The 20,147-nt window shown below is 41.7% G+C and overlaps 1 protein-coding gene across 1 annotated transcript; it reads right to left on the bottom strand.

The window, feature by feature from the left end:
- Nucleotides 1-514: 514 nt before the first annotated feature.
- LOC126285072 (fatty acid-binding protein, liver-like) lies at nucleotides 515-11,039 on the bottom strand. Its single transcript, XM_049984395.1, has 2 exons — nucleotides 11,024-11,039; nucleotides 515-834 (listed from the first exon to the last, which is right to left on the bottom strand). The coding sequence occupies exons 1-2, from the start codon at nucleotides 11,037-11,039 to the stop codon at nucleotides 515-517; spliced, it is 336 nt and encodes a 111-aa protein (XP_049840352.1).
- Nucleotides 11,040-20,147: the final 9,108 nt, after the last annotated feature.

Below are 20,147 nucleotides of genomic sequence, written 5' to 3'. Positions count from 1 at the left end.
AAGAGCCTTTTGAACCATTAGTTAAAAATGGTTATTGCTGCGGAGTAATAATGGAATGCATTTAGACTGTCACTGCCAGAGCTACACAGGAGAAGAAAGGACAAAACTGTGTTTGATGTTATGCAGATTCGGTGAAAGCATTACACTAAAACAATAGTATGCCAAGTACTGGATCAAACAGTTCTAATCACGGTGTTCTTCGTGGAGATGATGTTTACAAAATTTCAGCAGTACTGTTTGTATTATCAAGAATCTTTATGTGGTTTCATGATGGTGATTAAAACCGACAGGAATATCTGAGGTCATGCTATCTCTTTAGTACCCCAATTCAATAGACCTGTGCTCCCCTACATGAATTTAGGCGGACTGGCACGTGACATTACAAAAGGGATTCTCAAGATCTAGCTTCTATTAATCTAGATTCTATTAAATAGTTCAAAATTCATCATGAAGTCCCAGCATATTGCAAATACGCATATAAACCACATACAAACAGCAAGTATGCATGAGAAACTTAGCGTGCTGAGAACGAGAGTATTGTGTTTGGACTCACCGCGACCATCTTGTCGGCGCTGAAGGTCTTTTCTATGGTGACGATCTTGCCGTCCTCGTACTTCTCGACCTTGACCAACGTGTCGGCCCCCCTCTGTGTAACGGTGCTCTTCCTCTTGCGGCCGGCCGTGTCCTCCACAAACTCCTCCCCCAGGCGGTAGGTGAGCACGATCTTGTGTTCGCCCAGCTGTGTCACATCCGTCACCTTGTCACCCTCCAGTGCCAGGGTCAGGGTGTCCCTCGCTGTCAGAGCCACCTGGCGATGAGTAGCGTCTGTCACTCCTGTGGATCAGAATGAAGTAATCAGTATCAGGTTGTTGTCAAGTGGTACATAGATAGTTTGTGTGAGATAAAAAGCGAATATGTACTTTTGCTTGACAAGATAGTTCCATTGCAGATGAGCAGCACATATGCTTGTAATTTACGAAAATATTTCTTTACTCAGAATATCTCCCACAAGTAATTATTATCGTTTTATATTATCATCATCCAGCCATCACAGGCCGTGACATATTATAAACCAGAATCGAGCTTCCATGTATAAAATGAGTACCAAATAGAGGTACAGTAAAGAAATAGTGAACTAAAACATCAAAGTTGGTGCTAATATATAACTGCACAAAGAACAACGTTTTTCCGTTATTTTGTGTGGCTTTAAATGAGAAATAGTTTAGAAAATCTTTTAAATTATGTTTGAAGTTGGTTGGAAGTCTCTATGCAGTTTCATAATCAAACAATGGACAAGTATACACTGAGGTACCAACGTCATGGGATAGTGCGATGCCAATATACAAGTGGCGGTAGTGTCCCATACACAATGTATAAAAGGGCAGCGTATCAGTGTGACTGTAATTCGTACTCAAGTATTCTAAGGTGTCGTTCAGCTCTGAAGGAATATGGGATGCTTTTAACTACACTGTTGAACTCTACATCCTGGATGATGGTTAATAAACGTAACAGGTAGATGACTAATGGGATAAACAGCTGATGGTTAAAATGCACTTTATAAAAAAAACTTAGGACGCAGGAGATAGATACATGGGACATTTAATTTCGGAAATCCTTAGGATAATCAATATACCGAGATCCATTGTATCAACAGTGTGCCAAGAATACAAATTTTCAGGCATTATACCTCACCATGGCCCAACAGACAGGCTGGCTGCCTTCACTTTACATCTGAGAGCAATGGCTTTTGGGTAGAGTCGTCAGTGCCAACAGACGAGCGACACTGCGTGAAATAATCACAGAAATGAATGTAGGACTACGATGACCATATCCGTTAGGACAGTAGGCGAAATTTCGCGTTAATGGGCTATGGCAGGAGGTGACCGACGCGCATGCCTTTGCTGACAGCATGACATCAACTGCAGCGTGTCTCCTGGGCTCGTGACCATATCAGTTGGGCTCTAGACGACTGGAAAACGGTCACCTGGTCAGATGAGTCCCGATTTCAGTTGGTACGCGCTTATGGTGGGGTTCGAATGTGACACACACTTCATGAAGCCATGGACCCAAGTTGCGAACAATGCGCTGTGCAAGCTGATGGTGGTACTGTAATGGTGTGGGCTATATCTACATGGAATGGACTGGGTCATCTGGTCTACATGAACCAACTGAGATTATTTTCCGCCAGCCATGGACTCCATATTCCCAAAGAATGATGACAATGTGCCAAGTTACTGGACCGCAATTCTTCGCATTTGGTTTGAAGAACATTCTGGACAATGCGAGCAAATTATTGGACCACCCAGATCACCAGACACGAGTCCCATCAAACATTCTTGGAACATAATAGCTCAGTTCGTCTACAAAATTCTGCAACGGCAACGTTTTTACGATTATGCATGGCTACAGAGACAGCATGCCTCAGTACTTCTGCAAGGGATTTCCATGCCACTTCAAGTTGCTGCACAACTCTCGGAAAAAAGGAGGTCCACGAAATTATTAGGAGTTATCCCCTCATTGTAGTCCAGGCTATTTCAACTCCCTTTTAAGGAAGGCCGGTTTCTCCCACATCCTAATATTTATGATGTTATATCTGCTGAACTATCTGTCATGCAAAACATAACTTAAGCGGTACATTCAGAGGTATATGAGGCTACTGTCTGCATAATATATTGCGAATAGAGTTAGTATGAAAGACGTAGCAATTTAAACAGTAATGCCTGACTCTGAAATTTTACTGTATGAACAGAGAAAATGTAGTAAGCGACAGTCATTTTTGTTATCTTTATTTTGTGAGGACGCCAGAGAGAAGAAGTTTCAGAAAGGTTTAAAATTATGTGTCAGTTTTGTTGGAAGTCACAAATTGCTCTCATTCTCAAATGCTGGACTAATGTAGTGCGAATAACTTTTTGCCCCGTGAATTGTGAATTTCCTTGCTTCTATTAATATTTCTACACTTAATAACTGACTTACTGTGTTAAAACATTCACGTAAGACTACTCCTCTTACTGAGAAGATATTAAAAAAATTTAAATTCGATCAGTAATTACATAAAATGCGTAATATTGAATCGTTGATCGTCGTAGAAATCGTTAAATCTGAAAATGATACTGTGTTATCGATCCAGCCGTTTAGTATAGATAAATGGAGTAGAACAGACATCGTCATACTTCTAAGAGTGTAAAATATCTATTCATGTGTACCTTGGATGAATAAAGAGGAGCTACAGCTAGTGCTCTTGGTGCTGATAAATTCTTTTTTAATTAATGGAGCCATTTATGATTCTTAATGCATATGCAACTATTAATTTCATTAACTGCAGCTAAAAAATGTGTACAAACGTTTGCAACATATTTCTGCTACAAAACAACACACGTGACGTTTCCGAGAGTACACCCGACTACTTTAGTTTAGTGCAATCTTAGTGAATGCTCCTTCTTTGCTGCCCAATGAATCACGGGAAATGTTTGACCAAAATGACGCTCTAACGTATTCATATATATATTGATTGTAATCCCACGGTAGAGTACCCATAACACCATAATCCTATGAAATTTTTATGTGACTGCACACACTATTCAAAAAGCTTCCTAGATTACTACAGTTTATTCACTCATAAGTTTTCCACAAATCTTTTACGTAACTTTCTCAAACTTTGGAGACCTCTCTGCTGCAATGTAATCAGAGCCTTAGATCTTTGCTGCTTTTCCTAATATGTCACCTATTTTCCAAAGCTAATCAAAAGTAGCTGGTCTATTCACTTAACGCTGGCGTCTAGAAACGCCTCCATGTTTTCCATGCTGCCAGCGTCCAGCGCATAGCTCTTTCCTGAAAACTGTTTCACCATCTTAAACGGGTTGTTCCACTCAGCTGTAGTGGCAAAATCAGTGAATCCACAGTGTTTTGTGGCTATGTGTCCGTCTACTTATTACTGAACCGTATCATTCGCTCAACCGTCACTTCTTTTGATAAGTAGTGATTAAGTATCCGATTAGCAGTACGATATCCGGTAGTGCAGCTGATATTTTCTTGTTTTATCAGTACACGCGTCCGGTGACAGAAAGCATATCGGTTTATGACGGAATCGCGCTGAAACCGAAAACTTTGCTATGGCATTCATATACTTTATCACACTCTCCGAAATGGGTATATTCGACAATGAATTTGTCATAAGTCCTTCCAAGTTATTTATCTATGTAAGGCATTCTATTTTTACAAAATTGTCTGGTTTTTGTGCTGTATATGGTGGTGCAAATCAGTAACTAAAAGCAATATTTTTTTCTGTTCAGTAGGTTGGCAGCATCCACTCAATAACGATACTCCTTAATCGTACTGTTATTCCTGTGCACTAACTGTACTGGTTTAGCAAATAGCTCTATTTGTAGAGATTTCAGAGCATTTTATTGTGAATGCACCGTGGAGGAAATCAGGGGATTGAATCGTTTTCTGTAATTTGAGGGGATTATGGATATGGAGAGAACTCCCAAAATAAAGCTGCAGTAATCGTGACCGCTGTGTTAGTGAACGAAACATTAATGAGTCCAATAACTGGTTCATGAGTGTATGCGTGTCTGTGTAAGACAAAGAGAGTTTGATTAGGTATTCCGCCTCGAAAACGAGACAGGTGAGTGAATGATTCTCCTGTTTGAATTAATGATGCGGTGTGTGAGTTGAACATTAGCATTTTGTCTTCATAGTCAGCTGTTCATTTGAGTAGAATTGAAAATCAGGGGGAACGAATTCTCTGCTTTACGGTGGGTAATCAAAAATTTCCAGTAGAAAACGCTGCAAGAGCGTGCTCTTTGTCCTTGCAGTGTGCGGCGGAGAACTGACATGAAGAAGAAAATTCACACAGTTATGTAAGGTTGCATGAAACCAAGTGGAATCGTTCGGCAGGCATCCTTTCTTGGCGGGACACATTATTTTCTAGGCAGTCTTACGCGCTCACTGTACGCTCAAAACATAAAAGACCGACGTGACACACCTTATGCGCGTAACAGGGACACTGCCCAACACATCTGTCCAAAGCGTCATCGGTTTTTCACTGTGGTTTACATTTCGCGATCGATCATGCCTTCCTTTCCCCAATAGTCCTCGTATATTAACACGAATTTTAAATTGTAGCGTTATATAGACGAACCCAATGTAACCTGTAAATATGTCTTGTGTTATTTTCACGTAAATACAAATGTAAATTATATACTATATTAATTGTAAACGTTAAGTGTTATAGCTCGGCAGGTTGAACCTTTACGTCTGTAATTGGAAATCTGGAAATTTATGGTAAGGTCCTATGCGACCAAATTGCTGAGGGCAAACACTAGTTAATCTAAGTTAAACTAACTTACGCTAAGGACAACACACACACCCATACCCGAGGGAGGACTCGAACCTCCGACGGAGGGAGCCGCGCGAATCGTGACAAGACGCCCTAGACTTCGCTGCTACCCGGTGTGGCGTCAGTAATTACTACGAGGTGGAAGACACAGTTTGCAATAGAAGTCTGAAATGGAAGGATGGACCGATGTAAGAATCTCAGTTTGCTAGCGGAGAAATGAGAAATGAATTGTACGCTTGTGGAAGGGCTGTTGTTTGATTTGTGATAATGGAGAGGAGAGTCGAAGTACTAAGAGAGTGGGAAACTACCAGTTGAATGAAGAAGTTGCCTCAGATGTGTGATGTCATTGTTATAATCAGACATTGAATTCGCAACGAGACATCAGGGTACTGAAGTCTTCTACTGAGAAGAGGGTCCGACACTGTAGAAGACGGAGGACAGCAGAGAGATTAACTAATATTTTCGACGCAGAAGATTTATTAAGAGATTCGATGCAGAAGGTTGTCAAGACGAAGAAATCCAGACATCAGTAGAACAAGAATTGTAGGGGTTCTCGTCCAAAAGTTTCAGTGTATGGACCAGTAGCAGTGACTGTGTATGAGCTAGACTGGTTTTGACTTAGGGAAGTGGAGAGATGGCAAACAGCAGTGGGGCACTGGACCGTGCAATCAAAAAGAGACTGTTACGCAGATCTCTTGCTCTGGGAGAAATGGACTGGAGAGACAGAAGCTATTGTCAGAATTATTTATTGTGAGGATGAAGCACAGATTCGTTTGAGTTGAAAATATTCAATAAATTGACGGCACGTGATGTAAATAAATTCGATATGGGCATCCGTTGTGGTTAACAAAAACAGTATCTACATTTGAATCAATCCAATAGAGCCCATCTAAACGTCCCATAGAAGTTTAAAGGAGTTTTAGTGGCAAGACAGTGTGACAAAGCCGCAATTTAGTTCATTAATATTTTCAGAAAATTTTCTTGGTTACGAAACTACTCATCGCCATATTGACACCTTTTTTGGTTCAGAGGAACGTCTGCCAAACCACAGATACAGAGACCCTTCTTTCGCAGCAATTACATCTCAGGCGAGAAAAAGAGGTTACTCAAAGTCAGATACTTCCTATTACTCTTACACTTGCATGGTCTATCAGAAAATCTTTGTCGAAGTGATAATTGAGGACACTTTCTCGAAACTTTTAAACTATTTGCCGAATATGATTCAGTTGTGAACGCTCAAGCAAACAGATTCCTACTTTGCATCTTGCCTTTCTCCATGAAACCTATCACCTTTCATAGTCCTCCTCATACACCGCATACCGGCCAAATGTCTCAAGTAACTCATTATGTACATATTGACGGCGCAGAAGTCACAGTAGAAGATTCCTTTTATTCATTCTATTACATGGAAAATCAGCTAATGAAATTAGGAAACAAATGCGTGAGAAGTTGAAAGGAGATGGTCTATAACTGGAATATTGCTGTGAACTATGATATGATAAGGCTGCAATCATAGGTGGACACATTATTGGTGTATAAAGACGTATTTTTATACGCATGTTTATACAGGGTGTTACAAAAAGGTACGGCCAAACTGTCAGGAAACATTCCTCACACACAAATAAAGAAAAGATGTTATGTGGACATGTGTCCGGAAACGCTTAATTTCCATGCTAGAGCTCATTTTAGTTTCGTCCACCTACGCTCAATGGAGCACGTTATCATTTCATACGGGATACTCTACCTGTGCTGCTAGAACATGTGCCATTACAAGTACGACACAACATGTGGTTCATGCGCGATGGATCTCCTGCACATGTCAGTCGAAGTGTTCGTACGCTTCTCAACAACAGATTCGGTGGCCGATGGATTGGTAGAGGCGGACCAATTCCATGGCCTCCACGCTCTCCTCACCTCAACCCTCTTGACTTTCATTTATGGGGGCATTTTAAAGCTCTTGTCTACGCAACCCCGGCACCAAATGTAGTGACTCTTCTTGCCCGTATTGTGGACGGCTGTGATACAATAGGCCATTCTTCAGGGCTGCATCAGCGCATCAGGGATTCCATGCGACGGAGGGTGGATGCATGTATCCTCACTCACTCATTTTGAACATTTCCTGTAACAAAGTGTTTGAAGTCACTCTGGTACGTTCTGTTGCTGTGTGTTTCCATTCCATGATTAATGTGATTTGAAGAGAAGTAATAAAATGAGCTCTAACATTGAAAGTAAGCGTTTCCGGACACATGTCCACGTAAGATATTTTCTTTCTTTGTGTGTGAGGAATGTTTCCTGAAAGTTTGGCCGTACCTTTTTGTAACACACTGTATAAACCACAAAGCACTGTTGTGCCATGTAACAATCACTTCCTTAATGGATATCAAATTAGGGAGCAGTCTACAACAATCAGAGCAGAGTTTGCTGAAGAAAAATTAACATATTCTGAAAGTATGTGGCGTCTCAGTAAAGGATGTAATGACGTAGCAAGTTTCTTTAATAATCTGAAAACTGGATTGCATTAGAGGAAAGAAGAGATTTTGAAGGAAAAAGCACTTCGATTTTCCTTCCTGTAAACAGTGTTGACAGTGTTGCAATCATCTGTGTGAGCGTAAATTACTATAAGGACTGGACCGACGGCGCAGGTCACTGGGAAATAGTCTTTGCAAAAACATTTTATTCGGCCATGGCTTCTATTTCCCTGTGGTTATACTCGTCCCTGGTCCAGTTTTTGTATGAGTGTGCCATTAATTATTCATGAAACTGAATGATAATAAAGCAGTAAGTAACAAAAATAGAGATATGGAATACTGTCGATACACAAAAACTATTTCTGGCAACAAGAAAATGAGATCTATGACACAGCTGGTTCAAAAATGGCTCTGAGCACTGTGGGACTTAACATCTGTGATCATCAGCCCCGTAGAACGTAGAACTACTTAAACCTACCTAACCTAAGGACATCACAAACATCAATGCCCCAGCCAGGATTCGAACCTGCGACCGTAGCGGTCACGCGGTTACAGACTGAAGTTCCCAGAACTGCAGGGGCACACCGGCCGGCTATGACAGAGCCTCCATTGTAGTAGCTTAAGTGTAATATTATCACCTGGAAAAATAATTTATAGTCCTGTGCCCAGAATTTGCATGAGCCTCGTTCATGACTGTAGATTACACTCATGTTATTTCGTAGTAGTAGGAACTTATAACACAAGAAACAAGTGTTCGTTAAGGGTGATTCAATAATGGTTATAATGGAAAGACGTTGAAATTTACCTTTTCAGTTTTTACCAAAATTTTCTGTTCCATAGCGAAAATGTTCATCTTTAAACAGAAACTGCTATCCGTGGCCAGTTGTACAATACAATACGATGAAAGGACCATTTAATACGGGTGATTCTGTAGGTACGTCTATACTCTAACACGACAAAAACAGGTGAGAGAGGTTATATGAACTCACTTGCGTTACCTAGAGAAACATTTAGATCAGCGTCGAAATCAGTTGAAGTCTGACAGAGAGAGAAACGGAGTCTCTACCTACCTACATGCGGCCTGTTAATTATAGTCTTTGGTCGCTCCTAGATATAGTTTATTCAATTTTCGGTATGTAGCGGGTTACTATTCCAACTCACGATTAAAATAATTTGTAGGTCTAATAACAAGTCACTTTCACTTCGCTTCGATACTGTACTGCAAATGCACAACAACTGACTTCTACTTAAGTAATTCTACTAATTCTACTAGTTCAGTATGGCATTCCTTCCACTGTATAAGTTGTGTAAGTGCTTTTCATAATTGGTATATCATCATATAGAGAATGACTCCTATTAGCCGATTGAAGGAAGCGGTCGAAAAGCGAGGAGCGAAGGTTTTATAGAATGCAGGTGACAAAAGTGATTCTTATTAAGTTACAATAAGGAGTCCCACAATCCCAACAGAAATTACTGTTTCCCTATGCGATATACATTTGTACAGCATATCATGAGAACGTAGCGTGTGTAAGGAACGGGTACCAGTAACAGAATTATTTGTGATTTATGCTTACACTCTTAATGAATACGAGCTTCCCAAAGATTCATTTATATTGAGGCATGAAATGATTTACATTCAGTTCTCAAATAATGTGTACATCTCTTCCTGACATTTTTTTCCGTTTCTGATTCACTCAGTCACGTACGTCTTCTGCGCTGAAGGCGTCACATCCTTACCTGCTGTCGCGCAGGATGTGTACACAGATAGCAGATTCGGCTTAATGATACATTTGAGTGCTTCCTTTGTTGTTAATGTACGACATCCTGTGAAACGATAGATTATTATGTGTGCTTGATAAGAGCACAGACCTTGTATGGCCCTGATGAAATTCTTGTTATCAAATTATCAACACCCGACGGATGCACTTATATATCAGTCAAGATTACTGTCAGCATCAATGCCAACTTCAAATATGGGAGTCCCCGTGATTCTTCTCTGCAGGGTGCTATGGAACTGGATTTGTCTCTAGCCTGTTCGGATCTCTCATGAAATTTCAACTGCAACAAAAGTCCATAGTCCGCTCGGTTGCCCACGATTACCGTGCATTTAAAAAGCTTTGAACCTCGGCTTTAGTTTAGAAATACAACCCAATCGTATAAGAATCCTGCACACCTCACTGCCAATAATGACATGTTTCTCTGTACCCAGTTTACAACAATTTAGGTAACAGAGCGAATCACACGCGAACTGAAATGGTCGGAATTTCGGCAAAGTAATTTCGTCTGAAACTGTGCTGTTTGAATGGTACAGTTAACTACTCTAAATGCACAAACTTCACCGTCCGTCAATTAGTAGCTGTAACTTGTGTCCTTTAGAATTGCAAATGCGAAACAATAAAACGGGCGTAATTTCTTTTGTACGTATTTCATCATCAGTCAATAAGTCTTGGACAGGTTGTTGTTAAGAAATGGCTGTGGAGGTTCCTTCCCAAAAATGGGAGACGGTGTCTGTCCGAATGTAATTAGGTAGTCTAGAATTCTGATGGCTCGAATTAAGCGTAAAAGTAACTTTGATTTTATAATTTGGGTCATGACAACTATTAAAAGAGGTTATATACAAATCCCCTTAGAGAACTACTTTAACCCGTGTAAAAGTCGTAACTGGGTCCTTTGAGAATCATTTGATTGTGTCAGAAATATTGCGACTCTCCGGGGTTACCAACAAAGCAACTGAATCGAAAATAGCAATTGGAAGTACTAAATGACTGTCGTAGCTTGCGCAGCAATTTACAAACTGCACACTACTCAAAATTACTCAGAATGAAATGAACACAATTTCATATATGCTCACTTTGTAAAATAAACCATTGATCACTGATGTGAAAATGTAATACAGGATGGAACGATATAGGAACTTATTGATATAACTGAAAAATAACTTACAGAATCAGTGGATGTGTCATTTTGGAGCAAAAGATCTCAAGTTTGGTCAGGAAGTGCATCAGCACTCCATTCCGCGACCGAGAGCGCCAGCGCAGGGTTTAGTTGAAATGGCTACTTTCATTGGTGCGGTGAGTCAACATTTCATATCAATTGCATGGTGATCACCCAGAACTGTAGAATATGGGGCTGCGAAAATCCACATGCAACGCTGGAACACGTTTATGACAGCCGCAAAGTTAACATGTTTTGTGCGCTTAGGAAACTGGAAGTTTACCGCCCTTCTTCTTCATAGTCTGCAGCTCGTGGTCTCGCGGTAGCGTTCTCGCTTTCCGAACACGTTGTCCCGGGTTCGATTCCCAGAGGGGTCAGAGATTTTCCCTGCCTCGGGATGACTGAGTGTTGTTGTGTCGTCTCCATCATTATCATTCATCCCCATTACGGTCGGAGGAAGGCGATGGCAAACCACCTCCACTAGGACCTTGCCTAGTACGGCGGTGCGGGTCTTCCACATCGTCACGGAGTGTGGGACTTCATCATCTTCTTCACAGAGAAAACTGTCACTGGTATTGCGTATCTGGATATCCTTGGAAACTTTTTAATCCCACAATTCTATGATGATGACTGAGATCGGGTGTTTTAATACCAGCAAGACGGTGCACCACCTCATTTCCCCAGAGAAGTTCGAGGTATCCTCGACAATAGCTTCCAAGCGCGGTGGATTGGCCGTGAAGGGCCAGTCGCATGGCAACCTCGGTCCACAGACTTGACACCACTGAATTGCTTGCTATGGGGTTTCGTTAAAGACCATGTGTATGTTCTTGACCCACCAAACAATTTTGAAGACATGAAAAATCGAATCTACGCTGCTTTTGCACAAGTTACGCCTGATTTTCTGCAACTAATATGGAAAGAAATTAACTACTCGTGGCATGTGTGCCACATCAATAATGGTAGTCACATCTAACCAAAATTGCCCTTGACAATTCTCTGTGAAACAATACGACACAGCTACAGATTTAGTAAGTTTTGTGAATAAATTTCAGTACAATTCAAAAGCTGTAAAGTCCTTTTTGACTCACCCTGTATACTCTTCCAATAACACTGCAGGCACCTCACTGCTTATTACTAGCTTTCCAGACAACTTCAGTAATTATTGTCAGTTATAAACGCAGCAGGTCTTGCCAGGGGCAATCATAAACATGTTAGATCAGAATTAATGTACTACCAAATTTGATTAATACATTGCCACATTATTCTTCGGAAAACAAGGTCTGATTGTGGATGTAGAGACTCTTATCGTGAGACAATCTTTCCCCCGCTTTCACTGCATCCACATCTATCTCCTGGATATTTATTATCCCGGAATGTGCTGCTGGGTGGCGGCTCGGACATTCTGTGACAGTTGTGACATGCAACACAGTATTACGGGCAGATCACTTGGCAGCCGTTGAATATACGTTATATTGACTGTTCAGTGTTAAGTGAATACGTCAGGGAGTGTAAAAAAGTGTGTAACTGGATCGCAACAACACTAAGTACAGCAGCAACAAATTAGTATGAACTCCGCTCGTAGTACCTCTTATTTCTTTGGTCTGGTCTACTTCACCAATATAGTTATGTAGTATTACAGTGATAAGCCAAAAACTTATGACGACTGCCCACGGCGACGTTGGATGCCGCATGGGGGCGTTGCGGGCACGTGACGTGGTAAGGAAACTATGTACATGGAAGGGGTTCACCCTGGCGAAGATAAAGGCCGCAAAAGGGGAAATCCATTGTAAGACGTCGTCGTCTCCTGACCTTCATTGCTTACATGTTCCGCACTCACAATCATATTCCGCACATCAAGACGCTTCATTCGAACCTAAGCTCGATAAGATAAAGTTAATGTTGTATGAATTCATCTAAACGATATGCAATTGACAAGTAAGCGCACTGTGGTTGAAATACTCGAGGCTGGCGTGCACACATACGTTCCAGACACGACGGTCACAGAGGCTTTTAGTTCGGGAGAGAGGCCGCACAGCGGGACGCAAGGCCCTTCAGAGGTGTAGTGGTTAATAAAAAAGAAAAAAAAGAAGAGAAAAGAAAAGGTTGAAAATGTGAGAAGAAATGGTGAATAAAAAGGGGGTTTTAAAATCGTAAATGAGCGTGGAAAAGGGAAAGACTGAATAGCAAATCGGCCTTCGTATTACAGAAAAGCTATCGGACTTCGTGATGCGGAAAAGCTATTGTTGGGGTGGTCCTTGTGGCGTTGTTGAGCAAAAGGTAAACCAATTTCCACTACAAAAATTATTGAAAAAGAAACGAGAATAACAAAATGTAACTGACAGGGGGAAATGGCGTAGATAAGAGTTCATCCTTTACGAGGTTAACATGTCTTCCTTCGTGCGGCTTCCAGATCTTCAAAAATCTCCTACTTCATTTCTGCGTGAATAGTCTGCTCCGAAATCTTGCAATCGTCCAGGAATCACTAATTTATGCAAATGAAAATCATCTTGATACTGAATGCAATTTAATTCACTTTGCTACTTCCATTCTCCGAATTTCATAACTTCCACAATACGTCTACACATTAAAATCAGATCGAGACCAGATGATAAGTTTTTTACGTCTTCATCAGATCACGTCTGCATTAAGCTTCCGCTCTCGAGAGACAATAAAGAAAACGGATAGAAAAAAAAGAGTTACCATTTTAGTATTTTCTCTGCCGTCGAGCGCTCCTACCGCTGCGATGGTATAATTTATGTCTGAGGGGTCGAGTGTAGTGCGGCGAAATTCAAAGTCCTGCTACAGAGGACGACCCAGCCCATGCCGGCCACTGACCGCCCGTGTAGCGGACAGCATGGGCCCGAGTGGAAAGGAGGGAACGACCCTGTGCTCGGCTTAAAAGCAAATTCCGCTACATTGTGTGGGAGTGGCCAGCCTACACATTCTTTACACATAGCGCGCAGTTTCAGTGATTTTCACTGGAAGACAGCAAACGCCAAGCGCCAAAGCTACAGGCTTCCGGATTGGTCGCCTTAAACGAAACGTCATTCTCCCGTTTTAGAAGAGCAATGCTGATTGGCAAACGATATTTCTAACACCTTGTGCTGAAGGAATAATGGAAGAGACCGATAGATATACCCCTTCACGTCTGGCGTCTTTATGTTGTCGCTCTTGGAGGGAGAACACGTAATGAGAGAGTGCGCGCTCGTACATGTACTCGAAAGAGCGAGGAACAAGTCTCTCCTCAGTACTTCACTGGGAGAGCACCTCTGTCGAGAGCGAATCAAAGGGCGACTCTATATTGAGTCCTTGCGATTAAGCGTTGTTCACTGTTGTGGCCGGCACAATTATTGTGCTGTGTGAGTGGACAGAGTTATAAATAAATGCGTGCGAGATAATTTTGAGTGGCATCGCGGTGGACTGGTTATCTGACCGGTGTACCACGCCAATAGTTAGACTAGGGGAGAAGAGGAATCCTTGACTTCATCAAGGCATAGGGAGAGTTTGATTGGCGAAGGTGAATCCAAATAGAACGAGAGTTATCTTACTTGTCAGCAGCGAGCGGCGCATACAGCAGCTATTGCGAGCCCCATATTTCCTCCACATCAGTACACTCCACTGCATTTCACACGCGACAACCTCGACCGTACCTAGCAACATTCTAAAGGATAATTATTCAGGTCGAGTAGGAGCGCCTCTCAGCCATTCTGCCAAGTTAACAACCATCTTAAACTTCGTGTAGAAATTTCATTAGCGAGTCCCATCCTTTTCCGAAAAGAACCAGGATATAACTTGCCCAATTCATAACTAAAAGGATCATTGTGATTTCTCAGAATTTTTGCAAAATAAATAATAAATTTCGTTAGTTTTATGTTTTCTTACACTAACTAGCCGATAGTAAACAAGTATCCCACTAGTTACGTAAGAAATGTTGTGAATTTTTGTGTCATTTCCTTACAGCGGACGACTCCAGAAGATGTTTATTGCTGAAAGTTTTTCAGGCATTTCTCTTTAGAACGTTAGAAGCGTCTGTCTGACTTCTGTAGTAGTGAGGCGGTGGAATTGCATCTTGCAGGAGCCACAGGGTAAAGGGTACATCTCAGATTAATCCGTTGTGCAGAGTGACAGAATAACAGATCAACCCCACACCTCAGACCATTAAGATAAGCGACTTTGAGGAAGGGCAGACTATTGTTACGCAGAGCCTCTGAACGAGTATCTCGAAAAAGGTGAAGCTGGTCAAATGTTCACGCTCTATTGTCATGAGCATCTACAGAAAGAGATAGGACAGTGAAATTACCACCCATGAATCTTCACAGAATGTGGGCTTCGGTGTCTTTGCTGCTCTGTCAAGTAGGATGGCTCGTGGTCTGCAGCATCTGTGCCGAAATGCTGGCGCACGCCAAGTGTTTCGGAGCAACTTGGAACCCCGCAGCAGACCACCCCTGCGTGTTCAAATGTTGAACCAAATACATCGTCAGTTACGACTGCTGTGGTCACTTGACCTTCTGACCATCGGGATTCGACCTTCAATAAAAAATGAAAATAAAAAAGGGGCGGATCCTCGGGTGAACCACATTTTTGCTGCACTAGGTCGCTGGTCGTCCTCACAAACGGCTCGGAACTTGCGGCGCGCAAGTTGTGGGCAGCAGTATTACGCTGTGGAAGACATTCTGCTGCGCTGCATGGGATCTGTGGTAGTAATCGAAGACACGCTGACAGCTGCGAACAACCTGCATCCCTTCGCACCTTATACCTTCCCCGACGGCGATGTCACATTTCAGCAATATAACCGTGCTTGTCTCAGAGCCAGAGTGCACGGCACTTCCTGCTGGGAGTTCGAGTTTTCCGTCGGTCATGGGTGCGTGTGCTGTTCAAAAAAATTGCTCTGAGCACTATTGGACTTAACATCTGAGGTCATCAGTCCCCTAGAACTTAGAACTACTTAAACCTAACTAACCAAAGGATATCACACACATCCATGCCCGAGGCAGGATTGGAACATGCGGCCATAGCGGTCGCGCTGTTGCAGACTGTAGCGCCTAGAACCGCCCGGCCGCCGTGTGTGCTGTTCTAAGCATAAACTAGTTTAAGTAGTGTGCAAGTCTAGGTACCGAAGACTTCAGCTGTTTGGTCCCTTAGGAATTCACACAAAACAAGCCGATACGTGGAAGTAAACAAATGCACGCACGCTCGCAAGCAGTACAGCAGGCGAGACGGAAACGAGGCGTGCCCGCCTCACCAGTGCCAGAGGCAGTTTACCGCTAGACCATCACACACACGAATTACTCGACTTACGGCGGCTGCTCACTAAGTAGCAATGTCGCCGTTTTTACAACTTAATTTTACGAGGGCTATTGGCAAACAAACGAACGATCGGTCGATAAATGGAAGCCACAGTGAAAATAAAAACTGTTTTTTTTTTTTGCACATTTCGCTATACCTTACAGGTACTTCCCTACATAGTCATAGCGTTATGCCATATTTACAACACCATCAACATAGAAAGCAGCCACCTGTGCTTCCTAATAATTCTCTACACTAGTCTGTAGCACGTAGTCTGCGCCCATATGTTGTCTTCGTATCCAGCGTTTCATGTGAACAGAGATGATAGTCAGGTCCAGCCAATTAGGGGTGTCTTGAGGATGATCGAACACTTCCCATCAAAAAGGCTGCAGAAGCGTCTTCACTGCCCCTGCAGAGTGTGGCTGAGTATTGCCATGAAGAAGGAAGTGCGTGGCATTTGTGTTAGGCGGGCTGCATTCATTAAGGCGAAGCGTCTCAGCGGGCCCACCTACTTGGTGGTAGACATCATTGTTCTAGGTACCTTAACCCGTTCACAGTGAAAATGAACAGAGCGTCTTGATGCGATCGACGGGCATAATAGAGACACTGCCCAAAACGTCTGAGAAAAGCCTCGTCGGATTTTCACAGTGGTTTCCATTTCGCGACCTTCACTTTCAGAATAGCACTCGTAATTCATCATAATTCATACAATTTGTCCGAAATATTTAAAATTACGTACAAAAACTTTCCCCGTCAATCAGTACATCTATTAATGAAAACCGGATAAAAATCCATGCAGTATTTCCTGAGATTAGCCTGAATATACAGAAGGATTCGGGGAAGCAGATTCGACTAACGCATATTGAATTACCTCATGAAGAGTAAATTATGGCAGTATTTTATACTTTTAAATTCTGGCAGTAGTTACGCAAAACATTGAAATCAATGTCGTTGGTACTGTATTCCATGTTCCAGGTTCAAGGGTAGTCATTCAGCAACATATAGTGAGTCAACTGAAAGTTGTCATTACTAGCAGCAGGTTGTATGAGCTCATTCTACGATTCGATTGTGTTCTTTGACTGAAGCCTTGTTTCCAAGTCTTTCAGATGTTCCATAATTGTGATAACGTGATCAGAGTGTGCTGTTTTGTTCTAATTGAAACTTTATGTGAGATCAGAACAAGCCATCGACAAATACACCTTCATAGTACAATACAAAGGAAGTCATGCGGGAATCCCACATTTTCTCTACACCTGAGTCTTAGGTTGACACTGATATTGACAGTTGTACTTGACAGATAGATTAGCGCAGCCATCGGATGCAGATAATTTGGTGACAAGCATTTCATTAGAATCATACGTATGTGCTCTTATCAAGCACCTACGTTAATCTAGAGTTTCGCAGGATGTCGTATATCAGCAGCAAAGGAAATGCTTAAATTTATCATTCGGCAGAATTCGCTATTTGTGTACACTGCCTGAGAACCAGTGGGTAAGGACGTGACGCCCGCAGCGCAAAAGATTACGTTTGTGAGCGAAATAGAAACATGGAAACCGGCAAAAAGAGATCTGTTCATGATCTGCGAAATGATTGTAACTCATACCTGCCTCAATATAAATAAAACTTTGAGAAGCTCACAGTCACGAACAGTGTACGAGATAGCACAAATCAGAAATGATTCTATTTATGTGATTATACCATCCGTTCCTTACACACACTATGTAATCGTGAGATTGTATACAAAGGTGTTTTGCATAGCGGTACAGTGGGATTGCGGGACTCGTTACTGTAGCTTAATAATAATCACTGTAGTGACCTGGATTCCCTGAAATTTTTTGACACCACCATTCAATCAACTCATGGCAGTCATTATCCTTTAGCTATTGGTATGTAAGCGACACAATGCTTAGCTAATAGTTTCCAAAACGCCACACATAAAAACCGGGCATTCCGCTGCTCATACTTGGGGCCTCTTTTGTGATAAAAAGATAGGATGAAGTGTTTTGGGTAGCCGCTGGGCCAGGGATCACATGTACACCCAAAAGAAGGGTCGTCTTAATGTCAGTATCCTACATCACAGGGTCAAAATATGAACATTATACACATATCTCCCGCTTAGGCAAATAGGTCAAATCGATATACTCTTATTGCATTTAATGTGGTCTAGGGGTGACTTGGTAAGACTTATGGAGTCACGATTAATTCAAGCATGGTTCCTCTGGAAAAGAGATTTTTTACTATATTTTCACAGCCAACAGCAGACCAAAACCCAACCGAGCATTCCAAGACTTGTAGGCAAAGGAAGTGTCGAAATTTTTACATTTCTAAGATGCCGATCTAGAACAGTTTTGAAAATTCTTTTGATGTTTTCGTCCGTTTACAGGATACAGAGTTTCATAGTTACTCTACTTGTACACGCAAAATCCGATATGAGAAGAAAACTGATTCTCTTGCCAGTTATCCACAAGAGCCATCTCCCCATTAATATATATATATATATATATATATATATATATATATATATATATATATATATATATATATGTTATCGAGAAACACCATAAAAATTTGTTTTTTTTCGTACCAAAACCAATCCGCAGATTCTAGATGGATATGCACAGAAAATGGCGGCAATGTTTACGATGTATCCCTAAGATTCCTATGGCGAACAGAGGCCCAAATTTACCTTATCTTTACACCTAAATGAAATACATACGTAAAATGGCGAAAATGTTGTGTATAAAGTGTCATAGCACGCAGAAATACCCTGTAAAAGTCTCTCCTTTATCACCTGAGAAGTCCATGTTGTAGTAGTAAAACACATGCGTATTTTTATTTAATTCATTCATTTATTTGTTGCAGAATCCAGTCTGAGCCGTCAAATTAGTTTTAGTTACTCTAGTTTCACCTAAGTACAACATTTGTCTGGCAAAAAAAGGGAACCAGTGGAAAAATGCTGCTATCGGAGTACAAGGAATGAGAGTGAGTTTCTGTCTATTTAAAAGATTCTGGAATGTGGGGTGCCAGCTGCCTCATTCTCCCTTCCACAGCAATTTTAAATTTTTTTCATATATTTTGGCTTGGGAACGTACTCGTAATTTTATATGCTGAGAGAGAAGAAGTCAAAAATGGTTGAAATGGCTCTGAGCACTATGGGACTGAACATCTGAGGTCATCAGCTCCCTTGAACTGAAAACTACTTAAATCTAACCTAAGGACATCACACATCCATGCCCCTGGCAGGATTCGAACCTGTGAGCGTAGCAATCACGCGTTTCCAAACTGTAGCGCCTAGAACCGCATGGCCACACTGGCCGGCAAGAAGACACTAGCAGTGGCAAAGAGACGGAAAAGTAGTACATACGGGAAGATAGTAGACAGTAATTGTGTTATAAATATAGCGAAGAGACAATAGCTGTGTGAGAGAAAGAAAAGGGCACAATGGTTTCGTAACTAAGCTATTAAAATTCCATTAAATGCTTTAGATGGCCCCTACGGGATTAATCTACAGAAACACGCTGTTTTTGTCCACGACTGTGGAATCCCGTGCAAGATTTGTTTATATATGGCATCAGTTGACTGTATTCTTCCGTTCGCAAATCAATTAGTGCCTGGTACTCAAAATAAACAAATACGACAATCGCTGCATCGTCTCCAGTCTTCATTTCCCAGCACCAGATGTTTGCCTAACAGTCACGTTTTGGTTTCATACTCCATTTCGTCACTACTGTTCGTTGTCTTTCCAGTTTTCTCAGTCAAAAGCAGTTGCTGTTTTCTTTTCTGTACACAGTCGCTGCTATTGCTCCACACACTCAAACTTTTTGACGAGAAGTCATACAATTTTTCGTTCCTGATGTCTAGGTCTCTCTATGTAGATGATCTTCTTCATCGACTCGCGTGGTAAGTCTTATGTCGTAAATATTATTCCTTCTGTCTTTTCTTTTCCGTCTACCCCCTCGCCAGGCCCTCTTGTTCGTAGAAAACTTTCTTACATTGCTGTTTCATCGAAACATTCAATGAGGCGTTATAAAATTGTCCCGTCACCCATCAGTGACAAATTTTCTGACTGTCATTAAATTCACATAACTGCTCCCCACTATCTCAATACTTCGACCCTCTTC

The sequence above is a fragment of the Schistocerca gregaria genome, chromosome 8 (genome assembly GCF_023897955.1).
Source record: "Schistocerca gregaria isolate iqSchGreg1 chromosome 8, iqSchGreg1.2, whole genome shotgun sequence".
Lineage (NCBI taxonomy): Eukaryota > Metazoa > Arthropoda > Insecta > Orthoptera > Acrididae > Schistocerca > Schistocerca gregaria.
Note: the sequence above shows the minus strand (reverse complement) of the source record. Positions and strands in the feature narration are given on the sequence as shown.